General features: G+C 40.0%; 2 protein-coding genes across 5 annotated transcripts in view; one reads left to right on the top strand and one right to left on the bottom strand.

The window, feature by feature from the left end:
* LOC310731586 (uncharacterized protein) overlaps positions 1-6,341 on the bottom strand; it is a 33,191-nt gene extending 26,850 nt beyond the window's left edge. The window contains exons 1-12 of the mRNA XM_083551242.1: positions 6,192-6,341; positions 5,631-5,745; positions 4,977-5,203; positions 4,573-4,713; positions 4,120-4,275; positions 3,871-4,015; positions 3,600-3,772; positions 3,418-3,519; positions 3,145-3,213; positions 789-944; positions 438-576; positions 164-336 (exon numbers count right to left, since the gene is read on the bottom strand). Coding sequence (XP_083407368.1) covers positions 164-336; positions 438-576; positions 789-944; positions 3,145-3,213; positions 3,418-3,519; positions 3,600-3,772; positions 3,871-4,015; positions 4,120-4,275; positions 4,573-4,713; positions 4,977-5,203; positions 5,631-5,745; positions 6,192-6,242 — 1,647 coding nt within the window. The 5' untranslated portion in view covers positions 6,243-6,341. The remainder of the gene's footprint in view (positions 1-163; positions 337-437; positions 577-788; positions 945-3,144; positions 3,214-3,417; positions 3,520-3,599; positions 3,773-3,870; positions 4,016-4,119; positions 4,276-4,572; positions 4,714-4,976; positions 5,204-5,630; positions 5,746-6,191) is intronic.
* Positions 6,342-9,713: 3,372 nt separating this feature from the next.
* Positions 9,714-20,072, top strand: part of rhpn2 (rhophilin, Rho GTPase binding protein 2) — a 32,271-nt gene continuing 21,912 nt past the window's right edge. Inside the window, exons 1-2 of one of the 4 annotated variants that reach the window (XM_083550179.1) lie at positions 9,714-10,023; positions 15,012-15,127. In XM_083550179.1, the coding sequence (XP_083406305.1) occupies positions 9,955-10,023; positions 15,012-15,127 (185 nt within the window). In that variant the 5' untranslated portion in view covers positions 9,714-9,954. The remainder of the gene's footprint in view (positions 10,024-15,011; positions 15,128-20,072) is intronic. The other 3 variants (XM_083550178.1, XM_083550181.1, XM_083550180.1) reach the window with 3 other exon arrangements.

Below are 20,072 nucleotides of genomic sequence, written 5' to 3' on the forward strand. Positions count from 1 at the left end.
AGTTATCTGACACACACACACACAGACACACAGACACACAGACACACAGACACACAGACACACACACACACACACACACACACACACACACACACACACACACACACACACACACACACACACACAACAACTGCATATTGAAAGATCTGATTTGTGCTCTTACCTCTTTGTCCAGGCCTTCAGCATTCACTCCGATCGCTCCAGTAACAGGGTTTATCTCAAACATGTTTGGACTTGGCTCTGATGGAGTCTGATTAATGATGGAGTATCTGATAGCAGCGTTATAGGTATTCGGATCGTCTGCATCGGTGGCACTGACGGTCATGAACTTATGCCCTTGAGTAAGAAGATGAAGATGGTGAAACCTTACATACTGAAATGAACAATAAAGAAAGTAATTTGATTAAACTCTCTCAAGGCAGTATTGATCTAGATACCTGTTTTAGACTTGTCTGATACACTGCCAATAAATGGATCTTGGCTGAAGACGGGCTTATTATCATTTTGGTCTACTACATGGATAAGAAATTGCGTATATTCATCATGCATATCGTCACCAATGGCATGAACTTGAAGCTGTAAAAAAAGAGCAAATTTGTTAAAAATCTAAGGCCTGAATAAGCATCCAATACTAACAGCAGGTTTTCCAGAAATGTGGATTTGAATGGAGGTTTTGAGGGAACTTTAAGAGAACTTTAAAGGTGAGTACATATTTAAGTTTGTTTGTATATTTACAGTCATGAAGAAAGAATCTCAGGACAAGTGTTTATTATTTGTGAGTCTCTTACCTCATACTTATCTCTTGTCTCTCTGTCTAGGGCTCTTGCTAAATAGAGCGTTCCAGTGTTTTTGTCCATAAGAAAAAGTCCCACTGGAGGCAGGTTTGCTCCACTACCAGTGATGCTGTATGTCACTCTGGGGTTTTTGGCATGACTGGTCTTGATCTAGACACAAGATTCAACAACTTCGAGTATACAGATATGCAGTACAACTTCTTGCTTATTTCGGTTGAATTATAGTCAGTAAACAGAATTTTGGGATGACAAGGCACTAGGAACATTGTACGAGGTGTTTTCAAGAGTGTTTTTCATTGACTTTTTATTGATCCATTGATCCAAACCATCTCTTTATTAGTTAGTTAGTTGCGAGCATATTCTTGTAGGACATGAGTAACATATTGTATATTATTACCAAAGCTCTGAGCTCATGGTTTAAACTCTGGAGTTTTAAGAAAGAGAGAAACTCGCATGGAGTTTTTGCAGAAGGGCTTGATAAGTTCTTCTCATTCTCTTCTGCAGAAAATATATACGAATTATGATTTTTCCTGGAAAATATCAACAATATGCTTGCAACCAAAACCCTTTTTTACTACTTCTCTTTTACATATTCTGTAGTCCCCCATAAATCCCCCAAAAGCGTTTTTGCAAATTTAATAAGGTTAATAAACTTATGACACCATCAGCCTAAAACTCAACTCTGTTAAAAAGGAATTATAGCACACTTTGTTCACATAAAGATATAAAACAAGAAGGGAAAATAAGTGCTACTTTAAGTGTTTCAGAAAGAAGAAGGTCTTCATCCATTGTTTGAAGATAAGCAGGGACTGTTTGGACGTCTAGGGGAAGTTAATTCCACCACCTTGATGCCAGAACAGAAAAGAGTCTTGGACCCCCTTTTGCCCTTAGAACTGCCTTAATCCTTCGTGGCATAGATTCAACAAGGTACTGGAAACATTCCTCAGAGATTTTGGTCCATATTGACATGATAGCATCACGCAGTTGCTGCAGATTTGTCAGCTGCACATCCATGATGCGAATCTCCCGTTCCACCACATCTCAAAGGTGCTCTATTGGATTGAGATCTGGTGACTGTGGAGGCCATTTGAGTACAGTGAACTCATTTTCATGTTCAAGAAACCAGTCTGAGATGATTCGCGCTCACCCTAGAGATGGTTGTGCGTGAAAATCCCAGTAGATCAGCAATTTCTGAAATACTCAGACCAGCCCGTCTGGCACCAACAACCATGCCACGTTCAAAGTCACTTAAATCACCTTTCTTCCCTATTCTGACACTCGGTTTAAACAGCAGCAGATCATCTTGACCATGTCTACATGCCTAAATGCATTGAGTTGCTGCCATGTGATTGGCTGATTAGAAATTTGCATTAATGAGCAGATAGGCAGGTGAGTGTGTGTGTGTGTGTGTGTGTGTGTGTGTGTGTGTGTGTGTGTGTGTGTGTGTGTGTGTGTGTATATTTATATATATATTTATTTATTTATTTATTTATTTATTTATTTATTTTTTACCCATATATAAACATGTAATCAATTGACAGCCCAAAAACAAACAAACAAACAAACAAAATATATATATATATATATATATATATATATATATATATATATATATATATATATATATATATATATATATATATATATATATATATAATTTATTTTTTTTGGCTGTCAATTGATTAAAATATTGAATCGCTATTAATCGCAAATTTATCACACTTTTTTCCTCCTCTAAATGTACCTAAAATTAATACTTTTCAAGGTTTCTTCATGCATTGTATTTTTATTATTAGTGAAACCAAACGCAACATGGACAAAAGACAAAATATTCTTGTAAATGTTTTAAAGTAATTACAGTGTTTTAAATCATGTAAAACATCAGGACACCAAAAGGAACTTTTGCTATGTTTCCACACGGACGGTTTTAATTGCCGGATGTGTGCATCATGGCGGATTTTGGTGCTGATTTTAGACTTGGCGCAGAGTGATAAAAAATAATTTTCCAGTAAAGTTTTTTTAATTTTTTTTTAACAGAGAAAAGAAAGGACATCGTGAATAAATGTTTGTTGCATTGAAAGTTTTAATTTTCATATGTGTTCATATATGTTCACATTTCTGTATGCAATAAGAGGTAAATATACATCAAGCCTCTTTTCAGTTCTGGCACAGAGGTGGTATATGTGTGTAAAGGGACGGTTACGGAGGATTTGGACAGGAAAGTGAAAGATAAAACTGGTCTGATCTATAATCTGCGATGGCTTAGGAAATATAAACCAGATCAGATGTGTTTGAACAGGTATTTAAAAGGGAAGTTTTTAGCTTTAAATCAGAGATCAGTTCCACATACCTGTACAAGCTGCTTAGGGAATGGTCCTCGGTCATTTTCTGGAATATTGATTGGAGGAATCTTCGACTTCTAAAACAGTTTGGGAAAGAAGCACATATAGCAAAAACTACATTTCCTATATCATGTTCTCACAGCAGTATTTTTTAGCCAGCTAAATATTTTCAAGCAAAATTGTTTCATCACACAAGTTCATTACAATTATAATGATAAATAATAATTAGATGTTTTTATATGAAAACTCGAAATAACGCGATTATTAACTAAGCGTCTTACCGAGGTCTGGTCTGTTACAGTAATAATAGCTTTTGCCTTGACTGGATGACCTTCCCCCTGCATATCTGCTGCCTGAATCTCAAGAGTGTATTTATGATATTGCTGAAAGAGATGATTATATGTGCTTTATTCAATCAAGAAAATCTCAAGTCATTAAAAAAAAACGTGGTTTGTGCACTCACCTCTCTGTCCAGACCTTCAGCGTTCACTCGGATCGCTCCCGTGATGGGGTTGATAGCAAACATGTTTGGATTGGGCTCTGATGGAGTCTGACTGATGATGGAGTACCTGATATCAGCGTTGTCAGTGTCTGGATCATCTGCATCAGTGGCTGTGATGGTCATGAACTCAAGTCCTTCAGTGAGAGGGAAATGAACATTGTGAAACCTTGTGCGGTTATGTAGAGCAGGACAGGGAATAGATTTGTTGGTGACATTACATTGATATACAAACCTATTTTTGCAGTTTCTGGTACAAAGCCAGGAAACACATCTTGGGTGAAGACAGGAAAGTTGTCATTCTGGTCTATTACCTCGACTATAAACTCCATGGAAGGTTCTTTAATTAAATCAGTAACGGACCTGGCATGCGCTTGTAGCTGGAGTCAACAGAAAAATAAGAACATGGTAAAACACTAAAACCTGACAAGAGCAGGACAAACAATACTAACATTTTTAAATAAATAACAGAAAAATGGCTCACATTATAAATATCTTTTGCTTCTCTGTCTAGAGGCTTTGACACAAGAAGCATTCCAGTGTATTTGTCTATTTTGAAAAGTCCCACTGGAGGCTGGTTTGCTCCTTCACCTGTGATTTCATACACCATCTTTGTTTCTTTGGCATAGCTGGACTTAATCTAGGCACAAGATATGACAATTATTTCATTTATAAAAGTTTCGAAAATTCTGATGTAAATATTGTCTTTAGCCAGCAATGTCCTCAGCTCAGGAGAGGTTCACGCAGGCTTCGCTGTCCACACAAAGAAAGACGATGAGTGAAATAAACAAACAGTACAATATCGCAGTGAGATATTAAATCATTTCAGTTCACTAAATAATTGAATGACATAAGGATTGATGGATGATATAAACACTACCCATTGGGACTCATGGAGAAATCATCTGTGTACCACACATATAGGTTTGATTCTCACCTGCACAATCGACTTTGGGAAAGGTCCTCTATCATTTTCTGACATTTTGATTGGAGGAATCACCCACTCTCTTTTTAGCCTCCTTAACCAACTTGAAGATTTTGAAAACACAAGAATTGGAAGAACTGGGGACGATTCGGTCTATAAAAAATAACAAAACAAAAAAATCAGTGTTGCTTAAAAGGGAAAATCTAATTGCTTTCTCTTCAAAGTTCTGGATAATGAAGCTGAAGGCTAAAAATCTAACTAGATGGCATCAGCTGCTTTGGTTGATGTATGGTAGAGACTTAAGTCATTTAAAGTCACATTTAAAGTCACTTTAAATATCTTTAAATAGAAATTTTCCAGAAAACAGGAAATTTTGCAGTTTGTCCTGCAGAAGTTAGACTACAGAAGTTGTGTACCTGTGCAGACTCAACCTCATCAACATCTCCACCCTGATGTTCCACTCTAACCAAGGCAGTGTGTTTCTTTCCGCTGGAGTCCCAAGCATTGACAGAGAACATCTTATGGCCATCATGAAGATTGGCCTGTTTCCTCAGCTTCACAGTGCCATCTGAGTCGACCTGATACTGGGCGTCATCCGCCGTAAACTCGAAACGTGTTCCTCCATTGCAGTCATTAAAAACAACTGAAAACATGATAGAAAACATAAGAACTTTCATTGATCACAATCCAGTGATACCAATGTAAAGAACAGAGTGATTGTAGAAATGATGGTGCTGGAGAACAGGCTGTAGATGAGGATGGTAAAGTAAAACAAGCTGCAAAACATGTACTACATATGATTTCCTCAACAGACAATGATTTCCACACTGTCAGCAGGAAAAATCTATATAGAGCTGTTAATTTCTTTCCAGCCACATGGTTTCTGACATTTTGATTAGACATAAATGCCTAAATTCTTCTCATACACTAGTATCCTGGTTTTTTTCCTGCATCTCAATAAAAAAGATCAGCAAGCTGATTTATCAATTATAAAATGCCAAAGCCATGCGTTTTTGTTTCAACTCTATCCTGAGATAGGACCCGAGAACATTGTGGTAGTGTTGACTCACTTGTGCCGATCTTTGTGCCCCCTTGCAGGTGTTCTCTGGGAACTCTGAATAGGAAAAGATCAGAACCGAATGCAGGAGAACATGACTGAGACCCACCAATTCCACACTGCAGAACCTGGACAAGAAAATACTTAGTGTGTGTGTATGATTATCACTGCCATGTATGTAGTTTTTGGGGTTGAAAGGCTCTAATTAGGCTCCTGCAGATCAGAGTAGCCTTGTGTAAACATGTCCAATAGATCTGAATAAATATTTAAGACAATTACTATTTAAGCTAATTAGAGGAAACACTAAAATGTAGACCTTCAAACATTAATCAGACTCTATAATTAAACGGTATGAAAGTGTGCTCAGTGCATCAAATAAGAACATGGTAAAAACAATTCTACTTTGTGCTAACAAACATTTCGAAATCAATTGTTTATTCAGTTCTTTATTTCTCACATATAGAAAAAAGTGCCACCACATTACCCCCGACAAAGTATCTGACTACAAGTGGGTGGCATTTGTCATACTGATCAGAGTGCTATATAACTGGAATAGAGGGAAAAAATATTTTACCTGAATTAAGCAAATCACAGCTACCAACTTCACCCTGCTTACAGGTTCCATTTGAAGTCAAAAATCTGCAAAAACTACCAAATCGTACTAATCCAACTGCAGGACGGAGGGTCACATCTGCTTTTAAAGCAGTTGTTTTGGGTGTGTTTGTTTGGGGGGGGTGGGGGTGGTACGCAGGGGCAGTTTCACTGAAATATTTTGAGGTTGTTAGAACTTGTTGTTGGTTCTTTCCTTATTTTAAATAAAATGCTGATACTGCAGATAAAGAAAGATGGCTGATTGGGTAAGACAGAAAACATGATAAGACTTGGTTTCTGTAAAACACCAGCGAAGTCTTCTAGCCAGTCATGAATCTCAATACCGAGGCTTTGAAAAGGGTGGAAACATTGAGTATTTTTTTGGTTTCTGAGAGACACACGCATGTTCCTTTGGCCAAACAAATCTATAAATCTTCCACTTTATTCTCATTGAAAAATTCTCCCTTAGCATGAAGAAAAGCGTCACGCACTTCGTTTCTCCAAACGTTCAGCTGAAATACTTTGCTGTGCCTCTTGAAAAAATTTAACAAATATGTTCCTCACTCGTTGGAGATTTTGTTCTTGTGATCCAGTTCATCCCAGAGCAGTTCAATAGGATTTAGGTGTGGGGACTGGGATGGATGTTCCCTGATAGATAAACACTCTAGACGACTGTCTGCCCTTTAAATAACGCTTACAGAGTTTGGACATACGCTTCTGATCAACGTCTTGTTGTATGGTGAGATGCAAGTGACTTACAAGTGCAGCAAATTCCAGTCCAAGCAGCAAAATCCAATCGGAGAGAATTATTACAATCAACAAAACATTTTAACCTCTTTATATTTATTTACTGTGACAATTATGAAGATAAATGAACATAATATTTTGGATGAAACAGTGGTTTCAATCATCTGAAGACAATACGAGGGGCGTTCAAGTCAAACCGGGACTTTTGAATTTATAAAATAAAAGAACAAATTTACAGGACTAATAATACTATAATACAAAACACATCATGCAGATGCACTGGGACACATCATCAGTGATGTATCCTGGGGCCATTGGGTGTTTTGAGTCTTTCAACATCAGACACTCTCGTCTAGGCGACCCAGCCAGGGTTCATCAGACCCTAACCTGTGTCCTAGTATCAATTGCCCACGGTTCTGCCCTCTTAATCCAAAGCCATCTAGCTGCTTTCTCTATGAATCTATAAATCTATGACTTACTTCACATTTACAGCATTTGTCTGGCACCCTCATCCAGAGCGACTTACAACTGAGCAGCTTAGACTTAAGGGCCTTTCTCAAGGGCCCCACAGTGACAGCATGGTGGGGCTGGGATTTCCATTTTTACTGTAAGTTAAACATCACTGCTTCTGGTTCTGGCCCTCCAGGGGTTAAAATGCAGAAGAATAAATACACATAAATACTACCAGAAACACAAAGTACCACCAGGGGGCGGTATACGCATGTGTGTTTCAGTTGCACACTTCAACAGGATGGAATGTAGATGATGAGGATGACTAACTCGTTGTTTTTAGATAAAATTCCACCTGTGGAAACAGGAGACAGGAGATATGAGGAACTTGTGAAGTGAGATGACACAGCGATGGTATTCATTCACATATATAAACCAGACACTCTGTAATCGCAGCGAGGTCTTTAAACGCAGCAGAGTATGCGATAGCAGAGATAGCACGATATCAGAAAGCTTCTAGCTGACCGTGTTCCTAGTACAAATACTTCTGTCTTAGGAATAAGTAGACGGACGTTACTTAGCATCCAGTGTCTAATCAATGCTACAGATTGTTAACATTATGAAGCATATCTGAACACAAATTTTACCATCACAGTGGAGGCTAATACCATGTTTATAAATAATTGTATGCAGATTTAGCATTTTTGAGGTGGTATCAAAAAGTTTTGAGATCAGTTTTATAACACGCCAACAGAGGGCAGCACAGGGCTGCACGCACAGTCACAGGGAGCACCGACCTGCAAAAGTCATCGTCCTGTGTACGTCGGGAGCCGTGTAACTGGTGCTAAACTGACCACGTGTGCACCCCCTTCACCGAGCTGCTCCTCACATGTGAGTTTCTCGCTAGTTACCACCTCGTATAATGGATAAATTGTTGAGGTCTAAAACAGAGCTTTGTGGAGAGAAACAGAGAACTGTAAAGACCTCCACACTGATACTGATCCGCCAGATAAGACCTGAGCCAGGAGAACGATGTTCCCTTAAACCCAGCAACATTTCGAAATCTATCTGGAAGAAACTTCTTGTGTTGGAAAAGCAGCACCGAGGTCAAGCGACACACGCATATGCACTTTAACCAGCGATGATGAAGCCTAAATCCTGATGAACACCTTTCAGTATGATTATAACTGATGTCGTGCTACAACCTTTTCTAGGATCTTGGAGATAAAAAGCGTGGTATATTGATCTACATTTGGACCCCTGACAGGTGGTGAAGGTTTTTATCATTTGTGATTTTTATCCGATACTCAGTGATAAAGTCATTACATTTTGAAATCGTTTTAATTGTTTCTGATGTTTTCCATCGCTGCATTTCGGTCATAAGAAGCTCCACTGTTTCTGGGAGGCTTTCCGATCGATTTTGAGGGCACGTCTATGTCAATTAGAGATCATTCAGCTTCATAAATAAGTGGAGGAGGTCAGGAGGCTCCAGTTCCAGTTCATCTCAAAGGAGTTCAGTGGGATTGAGGAGCTCTTCACATCAACAACCATGTTTTTATGGAGCTCACGTTTATGTTTAAGAGCATCGCCTTGCTGGAACGCGGTTTATTTAATTGAGTGATTCCAGTTTGTGGCAGCAGCTTGAGGAAGGAGCAGATGTTTTTGCAGTGAATCTGCAGGACAGTGGTGATCAAGGACCAGGGTTAGGAACCTGTGCGCTAATAAATAGGCTGTATAGCATGTGTGTGGTTTATATTTTGACAAATAGTTCAGTATAGTAGTATACACTGTATGAGCAAAAGTATTGGGACGCCTGACTTTTCCAGAGGCACATAATTGTATCAGATGTCTATGGATGCAATTTTCCTTTTTCTAACAGACTAAATGTGGAATGGGATGTCCAAAAAGGAGAACATCTTATTCTCAGGTGTCCATAGATTTGTGCCTATATAGAGTAGGTGTTTCTGGTGTAACCCCACAGTTCTTGGTGAGAGTGTGTGAGGAGTTAGGGTACTCTCAGTGTGTGTCAGCAACCATTCAAAACTCTCTCGTGATGATGTGCAGGAGAATAGAGCACCAAACTGCATCCATTCATTACGCACAGAGTTCTCAGAGATTTCTACTTTTGATAGTTATATGTTCTGAAAACATTTCTGAGCGGTGGATTAGATATTAGATTAGACTCCACTACAGGATAAGGTGTACCGTAGTCTCAACACACCTCCAGTTGTGCGACAGAGGCGCAGGTGAGGCGCAGGTGAGCGCACGCGTCCGCTTACGTCACTATGTGGGGAGGGGCGGAGCGTTAGTTTCCACCACACCTACACACACTCACTCACACCCACCCCAAACACACACACACACACACACACACTCACTCTCACTCCATAACGACCGTCAGAGTAGGAAAGGAGGAAGCAACAGAGAGTAGGAGAGAGTGAGAGACACAGTTCCGAATCGGCTGCGTGAATTGTGAACGCGCATCTGTGGATCTGCCTGGAGAAGAACTTTCTGAATCCTGAATCGAAGCTGAGGCTGAAATCTCGGAAATGACGGACGCGTTAATGCCGAACGGATGCAAGAGCAACCTGGTGGGAGAGAATGACTACTTCAGAAAGGTGTGTGCGCGCGTTTCGGCCAGGCGTGAACGGAGTTTTAGGTTTCGGTTAATAATAATAATAATAATAATAATAATAATAATAATAATAATAATAATTCCCTGTAGTGTAGTTTTGTGCCCCGTTTTTGTCCATTAGGATCTTAATTAGTTAATTAATGAATGCGTTAATTAAGGAGCGCATGCGCGCTTTTCCCTGCGCGTGGAAATGTCGGAAAAAGCTGTTTGTTTTTGCTGCTGTTCATCAGTGAAATAAACACAAACACACATCAAACCTCTTTCTGCCTTCTGTATGTCCGGATAATGGTATAATTTATATATTTATTATTAGATTTTGTTTGATTATCCAGATCGCAGTTAATATTTAAAAAACAGATTCACTGAAAGAGGAAGAGTTTATATATAAACAAGAGGGACAAACCCTTTCTTTATCAAAATATAAATTTTATATATTTTCAAAAACAAATGTGTGTGTGTATGTATGTGTGTGTGTGTGTGTGTGTGTGTGTGTGTGTGTGTGTGTGTGTGTATCAAATCAAATACAAATGTATTTGTCACATACACACACATACATACAAAGTACAACATGCATGTGTAAACTATGTTAAATATAAATGTGTGTGTGTGTGTGTGTGTGTGTGTGTGTGTGTGTTTACTATAGAGCTTAGATTGAAATAACATTCAAAAGTTGTTTAAAAAAAGTGAATTATGATTTTGTGGATAGTAAAATAAACTTAAACCAATCTAGAAATAAGGAGTGTTGACACACGATAACTCCTGACTCTCCATCCTGAGTTATGGCTTAGAAATACCTTTGAGGTATTTTATGCCCCGTACATATTCCTTTCAAAGTCTTTCCATAAGTCGTACTGTTTTCTGCCCATGAAATATGGATTTCTGTCTTAATGTGAGACACTCAGTGTGAGCTTTGATTTGATTTGATTTTTTCTAATTAAATAAATCATTAAATGCAGTAAACTATCACTTCCAGATTGTGTGTGTGTGTGTGTGTGTGTGTTAGTGTTAATTGAAGGCTGTAATTATGTAAAGACATGACGTGTGTATTTGTTAGTTAGTTCGGCTCCGATCTGAGCGGTGGAACCTGTGTGGTCACATATTTGCTCATTCATCCGTGTGGTGTTTTCTTTTTCTTTTTTTTTTGTCTAACCGCATGTGTACCCAAGTGCTGAAAAGAGTCTTTTGTTTCTGTGGAAGCACAGCTTCTCTTGTGAACTGTATCTGCCCTTCAGCTTTGTTCCTGTTCTTCCTGGAAGCAGTAAAGTGTATCAGAGCCTGGAGCTATCTGTACAATGAGACGAGAGGAGTGAGGAACATCTCCGTCTGATATAAACTTAAAGTTCTAATGATCACATTTTGGCAGGGAAATGAATCTGGTCCTAGACCGAATGTAGTTTTCAGATTTATAGGTCTATAGGTCTGACTGAAACACTATGAAGAGTCCTACACTACATAATTTTTCATTTCCATCATATAGAACCTTTTCAGAGAGCGAGAAGGTCAACCATCCAGCACTGAACCCGTGTCCTGGGGTGGTTTTGAAACAGTATTAAGGTTCAGAGTTGTGAATGGACTGATGTTCTCATTTAGGGTGTGTTCATGTCTCATGACCAGGGTTGGAGCAAACCTGTTGCAGGTCCTGAAGATGTTTGAAGGAGTTTCAGAAAAGCTGAAGGTTTTGGCCAAGCAGATCATTTTTTATTCTGTAGATAATGATGAGTAAAATACAGGTTTTGGGATTAGTGAAGATAACGTGAAGATAGCGTACAGTGGGAGGATTTTGAGTGGGATGTTAAACAGTGCAGACGGAATGGAGTGGGTTTGTATTATGGAGGCTTATTAGTGACTTGTAGTAGGACTTGTTTTGGTATCATTTGCGATGCGAGAGAGTGTGTAGTCAGAAGATAAGCCTGAGAAGATAAAATTTTGGATTTGAAATGGTCAGTTAGTAGATCAAATACTGCTGACTAAAGAGTCTGTGGAAGGTGTTGGGACACTGCAATAGAAACGGATGGATGGTTTTGGTCTGGTGAATGGGATGCAGAACGAAAGGGTGGAGATGGTTTCGGGGGAAAGTGTGTACTGTGGTTAGGTTTATGATCATCTCTTTTGAGCTAGACCATTACAGGGTAATAGATGATGAGTTGAGAATTAGATGATGGTGAATGTGGCAGATTGGTGAGATGGTTTTGAATCGTTGCTTCAGCTGCCTTCTGTGGCCACAGAGTGTAGGATTCGCAGAATCTGCATGTTCTACTTGTCTTTCCTCTGTTGACGTCGCAACTAGCCCGAATCAGCATGCGGCCAAACCACATACGCTAATGTAGCGCAGATGTTTCGGCTTCTGTCGAGGCTGGGAAGAGCTGTAGAAATGTTAAAGAAGTCTGCTACAGATGACTGGTCCAGACAGAGAGGTAAAACGGTAAAAGATTTGCATGAGAACTAAAGTGAATGTAAGAAAACCATCACTACTCTATTGTTTAGCACGTGTTATTGGTCTCTTGATACCAGTAGTTTCACTCTGCTGTCTCTGTGGCATTAGAGACTGTGTGAAACCTGGTGAACTGATGCCACGCCTCTTAGGATTGGAATCTCCTGGGTCACACAGTGCTGCTCATTAGGAGAATGTATATTGATGTGTTGGTTACGGTTTTGAGAGTTTTTGTGCTATGCCGAATTCAACTAACTGTAGCAGTGAATCTCCAGCGCTCCTTGGCTTTTTTGATAGTCGGAAAGTGTGTTTAAAGGAGACTCCAGCATCATGGTTATGTTTGTTTTTTCAGGAACACTTTTCTGTACAATCGTTTTACCGTTTCCAAATCACATTCCTGAATGGAAATTCAGGTGTTGATGCAACTGATGCTTTTGAGTTGTTTGCTGTGTGATTAGGTTTCAGAAGGAAAAAGAATGCATTTGAAAAGATCTGTTTTTTGTTCACTAGGTATAAATATGAAACAAAGGTTTTATGTATTAAATTGTTTGTCCAAATATCCAGAACACATTAGGCTCCTGATAGAGGTCGACCGATTTATCGGTTTTGCCGTTTAATTTGTACCGATAGTTAGCCAAAAGACATACTGATAGTTTTTCCAGGTTGCGTTATGCAGTACAAAAGCGGCCTCTAGAGGCAAATCACTGACTCCACTTGATGTGTTCTTTTTAAATAAATTTTTGTACACAACTGTTTTTTTTTTTATTAATTTATTTCAAATGTTTTGCTTTTTGTTTGTTTGAATGTCTTTTATTTAAAAAAGAATTTTTTTATATAATTAATATATTAATATTTATTCCCTTTTGCACATTTCCATGATTCTTTTTTTTTTTTTTTTCCCCAACAACAATTTTTTTTGTCCAGTATCCATTTGAAAACTTTTAATCGTTCCATTATCGTTCCACCTTTAATTCCTGCACATCTCCAGCTCTATCCTTGTGATCACAACTCGAACCTTAAATAATCTACAAAAGAGTAAAAATCTCTTAAACTGGTGTGATTCTAGATATTTTTAGTGAGTTTATTTTCACCGAGCACATTCTCCCGAACGTGATGGAATGCTGTGGAAATGCAGCGGGGTTTCATTCACACGGAATAAAAATACTCTCTTTTGTTCACCAGCTGCGATACAATTCTCCTGCGTTGAACTGACCCTGAGATTTGGACAATGACTGTGTGTGTTTGAAGGAATAGGCACACACATACACAGTATTTGTTATTCGACTCCACCTGTCCTCTAGTTACCCGTCTGTTTATGTAGCTCCTGTAGCAGGTGTGTGCTTTCATGAACCTTCCCAACCCTGTAAAGTAAATATCGTGAAACCATTTTCTATCCAGGGAAGAAATAAAACTCGGCCGGTTTAGCGAAGAAAGCTTTCCTTTATGTGGTAATCTGTTCTGTAATATTAATAGATTCACAGATTTGCATTTTACAAGAACCACAAAGTGGAACGTTGTGTTGGTGACGTTTAGGTGCTGCTGAGTGTCGTGTGGAGCGTTTGTGTAGGTAGAGGATCCTATCCTGATGCATAATGATTAATTCACCTGATATATTTGGGCGTGGCTGAGGAATGTGATGTCATTTAGTCATAAATGTTCTGTTCTCTGTCCTGCGTGCGACACACTTGAATGACTCAGTGTTTGAGGTATGTACACAGGATGTGAATGGCATTTAGACAGTGTAGAATTAAAATGCCTAAGGCTTGAGTAAGAACTCGGGGGTGATACCGGTTAGCGCTGCCTTATCTCAGTATGACTAACACCGTGATATCCACGGTGTTTATACAAAACTCTCGTTGTTATTGTTTTGAATAAATAGGAACAAACATGGGGTGGAGTAGTGAAGTGTGTTCGGCAGAAATCAATACTGATAGTTTTTCCGGGTTGCGTTATACAGTACGAGAGCGGCCTCTAGAGGCAAATCACTGATGCGACCTGCTGTTTATTTGAAGTGTCAATTTGGATTTAACTGTTTTTATTATGAAGTGTTTTGGTTTTTTTTTTTTGTTTCGGTTTGAATGAATGTCTTTTATTTTCCTCAGTATATATTAATATAATGAATACATTTATATTTATTTCCTTTTGTAGCTTTTCATAATTCAGGTCTGTTATTTTGTTTTCTATTTTTTATGGATTGATACCGGTTGCCTTATCTTAATATGACTAACACCGTGATATCCACACTGTTTATACGACTGTTATTCTTAAATAGGAATGAACTTAGGGTGGTGTAGTGTAGTGCGTTCGGCAGAATTTGTATTTTTAGGCTTATGCACACCTCGGACATGATTTGAGATTCTGCACGTTGTCGGAACGTGCGTCAGAGTCATACCGTGACGTTTTTACATTAAGAATGAGAATCTGGAGCATTGTGTATCCATAATGATATTAATTAATGAACTTATTGCATTTGTTTCGATACAGCTTTTTAAAATGTATCTCTCTTTTTCACCCTCCCTCCATTTCTCTCTCTTTCTCAGGGCTGTAACCCACTGGCTCAAACTGGCCGCAGTAAGCTTCAAAACCAGAGAGCGAGCCTCAATCAGCAGATCATCAAACAGATGAGAATGAGAGCGGGGGCTGAGAATCTCTTCAAGTATGTAACGCATACCAGTGTGCGCGCACACACACACACACACACACACACACACACACACACACACACACACACACACACACACACACACACACAAAGGCTGTGTTTCTTGCATACTTGTATGTACACCTGCAAGTAATACAGATATGTACAGACAACTGAACTCTGCCGACCGCTGGTGAGAGTAAGGCATCTAACAGGGTGGGAGACGTGTACATCCTGGCAGCTTCCGAACATATCGTAGGAAAATCTAAATGTTCCAACCATCATAATTTTAGGGTTTACCTGTGTGTGTGTGTGTGTGTGTGTATATACATGACAATGCTCCTGTGCACTAAGCTTACACGAAGATCACCCAAAGCCCTGACTGAAAACCTTTGGGATTAACTAAAACACTGAGTGAACCCGAGACCTCATCGCCAATCTCCTCAAACATCTCCCGTGATGGATACTCAGTCACATTCCAAAATCTAATGAAAAGCCTTCCCAGAAGAGTGAAATCTTCAAAGAGATTTTCAACATGTACACATGGGCGTGTTGCAAAAATGCTGCAAATTGAGACTGTTTTCAAAAGTTAAATCCAAATCAGATCAATATTAGTTGTGGCAAAGTTTACCTGCAAAACAGCATCAGTTCTTCTACACTTTTTGAAGGAACTCAGCAGGTAGTTTTTTCCTTATACCTGGAGAACTAACCACAGATCTTTTTGCTGATGTAGGGTCCTGAAATCCTTGTCTCTTCATGTAACCCCAGACCGCATTAGGTTCTGTGGAGGCCACAAAACGATCAGTTCCAGAACACCTTGTTCTTCTCTATGCTGAAGATAGTTCTTAATGGCATTGGCTGTATGTTTGGGATCGTTGTCCTGCTGCTGAATAAATTTGGACCAATCAGACACCTCCCTGATGTTACTGCATTATGAAGTATCTGCCTGGATTTTTTAACATTGAGGACACCATTAATCCTGACCACATCTCCAACTCCATTTGCAGTAATGCAACTCTGATCCTACAAAACCCTGACAAAAAGTGCAAAAGTAAGAATTTAAAAGCAAACGCTGCTGCACCAAATACACCAAAAAGTGGTATCCAAAAGTTTGTTTGGAGACACGCTCTGTTTACAAAACGGTACTTTATTTATCTTCCATATTATCACCTTAAAAATAGTCCCCTTACAGTGTTCCCAGCATTCTTCTGAATTTTTCTTTTCCAAGCGGGTCAAGCACGTTTTGCAATTCGTGCCGGATCTCCGGAACGGCGTCAAAACAGCAACCTTACAGCTCGAACTTCATCTTTATTAAGAGGGCGAAGTCCTGCAGGAGCTAAATCTGGCGGGTATCTGGGTGGGGGAAAAGTGAGATCATGTGGTTTGTTCTCCGACAATCGTAATGCACGTGTTGCCGAACGGTTTCAACATGGCTCGGCAAAGGTCTTCCTGATCTCTCGTAGTCTTCCAGCGACGTTCTTCCACTCTTAAAAGCGCTCGTGCTGCACGAAACTCCTCGGCAACTCGTCGCACGTCAACCGTCTCTGTGGCAGGTTTGCTGTTCGTTCTGACTTGCTGTTAACTTGATCATGTTGTTTCCGGCGGGAAACTCACGTGTGAGGGGAGCTCGGTGACGGGGTGCGCACATGGTCAGAATACCAGATGATGTGGTAACGTGGTCAGAATAGCACCAGCTCCCGATGTACTCGGGATAATGTCTATTGACTCACTGACTATAGAAGTTCGGTGCTCCCTGTGACTGTGCATGCAGCCTTGTGCTGCCATCTGTTGGCCTGCTACAAAACTAACATTTTGTTACCACCTCGTACTGATTTAGATTTTTATCCTGTTCATTTATTTTTGAAAGCATTTTCACTTTATAGCATTTTACACCTGCCTACAGCGTTAAGGTTAAACAAAACAGTACTGTGTGTGTGTGTGTGTGTGTGTGTGTGTGTGTGTGTATATACACGGTGTACACGCATGTAAAACCTGCAGATAATCTCATGTATCCACCTACGTGACTGACGTGTGTTCTGATCCTATGTTTGAGACTGTAATGACGTACCTCAGACGAAGTGTGTGTGTGTGTGTGTGTGTGTGTGTGTGTGTGTGTGTGGTCTGCTTATTACAGAGCCCACACCTTGAAAAAGTACAAACATAACAATATGTATGATCATCTGGGTTTGTGTTCTTTGGCCTCTCGGGGTTAAACAAAGGGGGAGAACTGTGTGTGTGTCTGTGTGTGTGTGTGGTTATTTTATCCTTACACTAGCTACACTTCATCTCATCTTACATTTGTTCTTCTTGGGTTAGAGTGTATATATTTGGGTGTTTCCTTTAAAGATATTGTATTTGATGGTGTTCAAGTGATTCTAGTTTTCTGCTCTGATGCTGCCTGGCTCACGCTGAAGTGTGTTACAGTGTGATATTTCGTCGTCAGCTCCGAGAAAATGATGGAAATAAACACCATCATCATCAGAGCAGATTTTTATCAGCTCCTGCCTGGGCTGCTTTACTGCTTAAATAAATGCATGAAATGAATCATGTAGTGTTAAAGAGAAGATCACAGATGTTCGGTTGATTCAGTTCAGTTCATTACTTCAGAGTTTCTCGGTTCTCCCACTGTTCCTGGCTAATTTATAACATTTCGGTACCTTTTTGGACCTTGCTGGACGCTGGTGCTGTTCCAGAATTATTATTTTTTTTCCCTGACTCGAGTGCGTGAGGCAGCAGGACTGCATGCGGGTCAGCGAGTGAAATAGGATATAGAGTTTCATTAGTGGCCTAGAAACACCACGTTCCCAGATGACTGCCATAAACTTAGTTTCCTGGAGTCGTGTGTGTGTGTGTGAGAGAGAGAGAGAGCGCGAGAGAGAGGAAGAAACACACAACACTACACACTTGCCTTGGACTTATCAGTTGTTCTAGCAATGTTTTGTATGTTTTTGGTGTCACACGGCAACGTCATACACTTTCACTGGATTGGAGAATGTGATCGTTCCACTAATGTTCTCCTGGTTTCTGGTTTCACATGGGAGTTTTCTTGTCTTTTCTCATCTTGTCTCTCACCGTGTCTATCTTATCTCACCCTGTCTTGCCGTATCTCTGCTTATCTTGCCTTGTCTCATCCTGTCCTACCTTGTCTCATCTCGCTCTGTCTTGCCTTGTCTCGCCTCGCTAAGTCTGGGCTTGTCTTGCTCTGTCTTGTCTTGTCTTGTCTTGTCTTGTCTCTCCCTATCTGGTCTCGTCTCACTCTGACTCTGTCCCTTTCTTGTCCCATCTCCTCTCACCCTTTCTTGTCTTGTGTAAAACTACACTACATCCAGCTGTTCACACTAAAAGTATGCAAACGAAGCGATTAGAGAAACGACACACAGAAGCACACACTGAGATTTGCATTTCCTGTAACTGAGCTGCAGTTGTGTAGGTGAATCCCAGCTTCAAATCAACCTGTCGATCCCCCGGCCCCAGAACCACACACTGACCTGTGCTTGACCTTGAACAGTACTTTTTAACGAGAGCTTTTCTTTGTGGGTTTGCGTTTGTGTGTGTACACAGATTACAGAGAAGAAAATCCTAAATCTCACCTGACGTTTTCCTCAGATCCACTCACTCGTGTTCCAGACACGCTCATGCCAGGCTTTATCAGCGGCTTTGTATTTCCTCAAATCCTATCAGATTGACTTGTCCTGCTCCTGATACAAGCTGGTAGCTGCCTTTTCAGTCTACTGAATGAGCGAATGTTCTGCAGAGAGCATGTGCGTGTACACAGCTGTGGGGCAGAGAAGTGTATGTTCTAGAATAAACACATTTTATTGGTATTAATAAAGAAGTTCAAAAATGCTTCTCCTAACAACAGCCTGCACTCATTAAAGCCTAGATGGATTGGCGTTGGTGAGTGGTACAGAGGCGCGCGCACACACACACACACACACACACACACACACACACACACACACACACACATTTGGCTTCAGTACATGATATAGTGAATATTTTAAGATTTAAAAACCATTACTGGCAACCCTGTTACCTGCTCCAATCTGTCCAGGTAAACCCATGCTTGCTGTAGGCCTCAGGTTCCTGTTCTCTCACTGGAGAGGAACCTGATGTGCTCGTCTGCTTGTCCAATCCATGTTGGGATTATTTTTACCTCGCTGTGATTGTCGAGTGGTTATTTGAGTTCCAATGATGGAATGGCATTTCCATGTGAATGTTTTTTGTTTTTTTGCGCCATTCAGAGCTCTGACCCAGATGTTTTAGGGTTGAGCAACACCACAGGGAGACATGAGATCCATTTTTTAATGAATCAGTCCACTAATTGTATGTTCATGGTCATGAAGTTGTTAGAATTCCATCTCCAGGCTTTATAAGGTTGCCGTCTTCTGAAAATCTTTGATCGTGCCAAATGTTGTAAATGATGTAAATGATCAGAAACAGGCCACCAGACCTGAGAGAGAAAATCAGAAGCACCAATTAGAACAACCGACTACAAATCCTGCCCCCAGTTAGTCTTTTTTTCCTTTCCTTCTCGAGGAGGCCATTATCCTGAAGGTGAAATCCGTTTACTATCAGTGACCTTGACTGTGTAAACCCTTTGCTAAGTAACAGCCTGGTTTCTTAAAAAACTTGATAAGCTCGGCTTTATTATTCACTGAATCTGAGCCACATGACAAGAAGGAGCTTATACAGGATCCTGGGACTGGATCTCGATCTACACTTAATAAGTATGAAAATAATCTGTCCATGCTGTCGAGTCTAACAAGCAGGAAACTTCAGGAAAATGTTTTTCATCTTCTCAGAGAAGGGCTTCCTTCATAAAGCTTATTAGAGAATATTGTCGCTTGGAGGACGGGCCCTGGGGTCAACTCACGGCATCTCTGTAGAGGCCCCGTGGTCAAGGACACAGTATTCAGCAACCAAGGACATGTTTATACACACACACACACACACACAC

This window comes from Silurus aristotelis (genome assembly GCF_946808225.1).
Source record: "Silurus aristotelis genome assembly, chromosome: 9".
Taxonomy (NCBI): Eukaryota; Metazoa; Chordata; class Actinopteri; order Siluriformes; family Siluridae; genus Silurus; species Silurus aristotelis.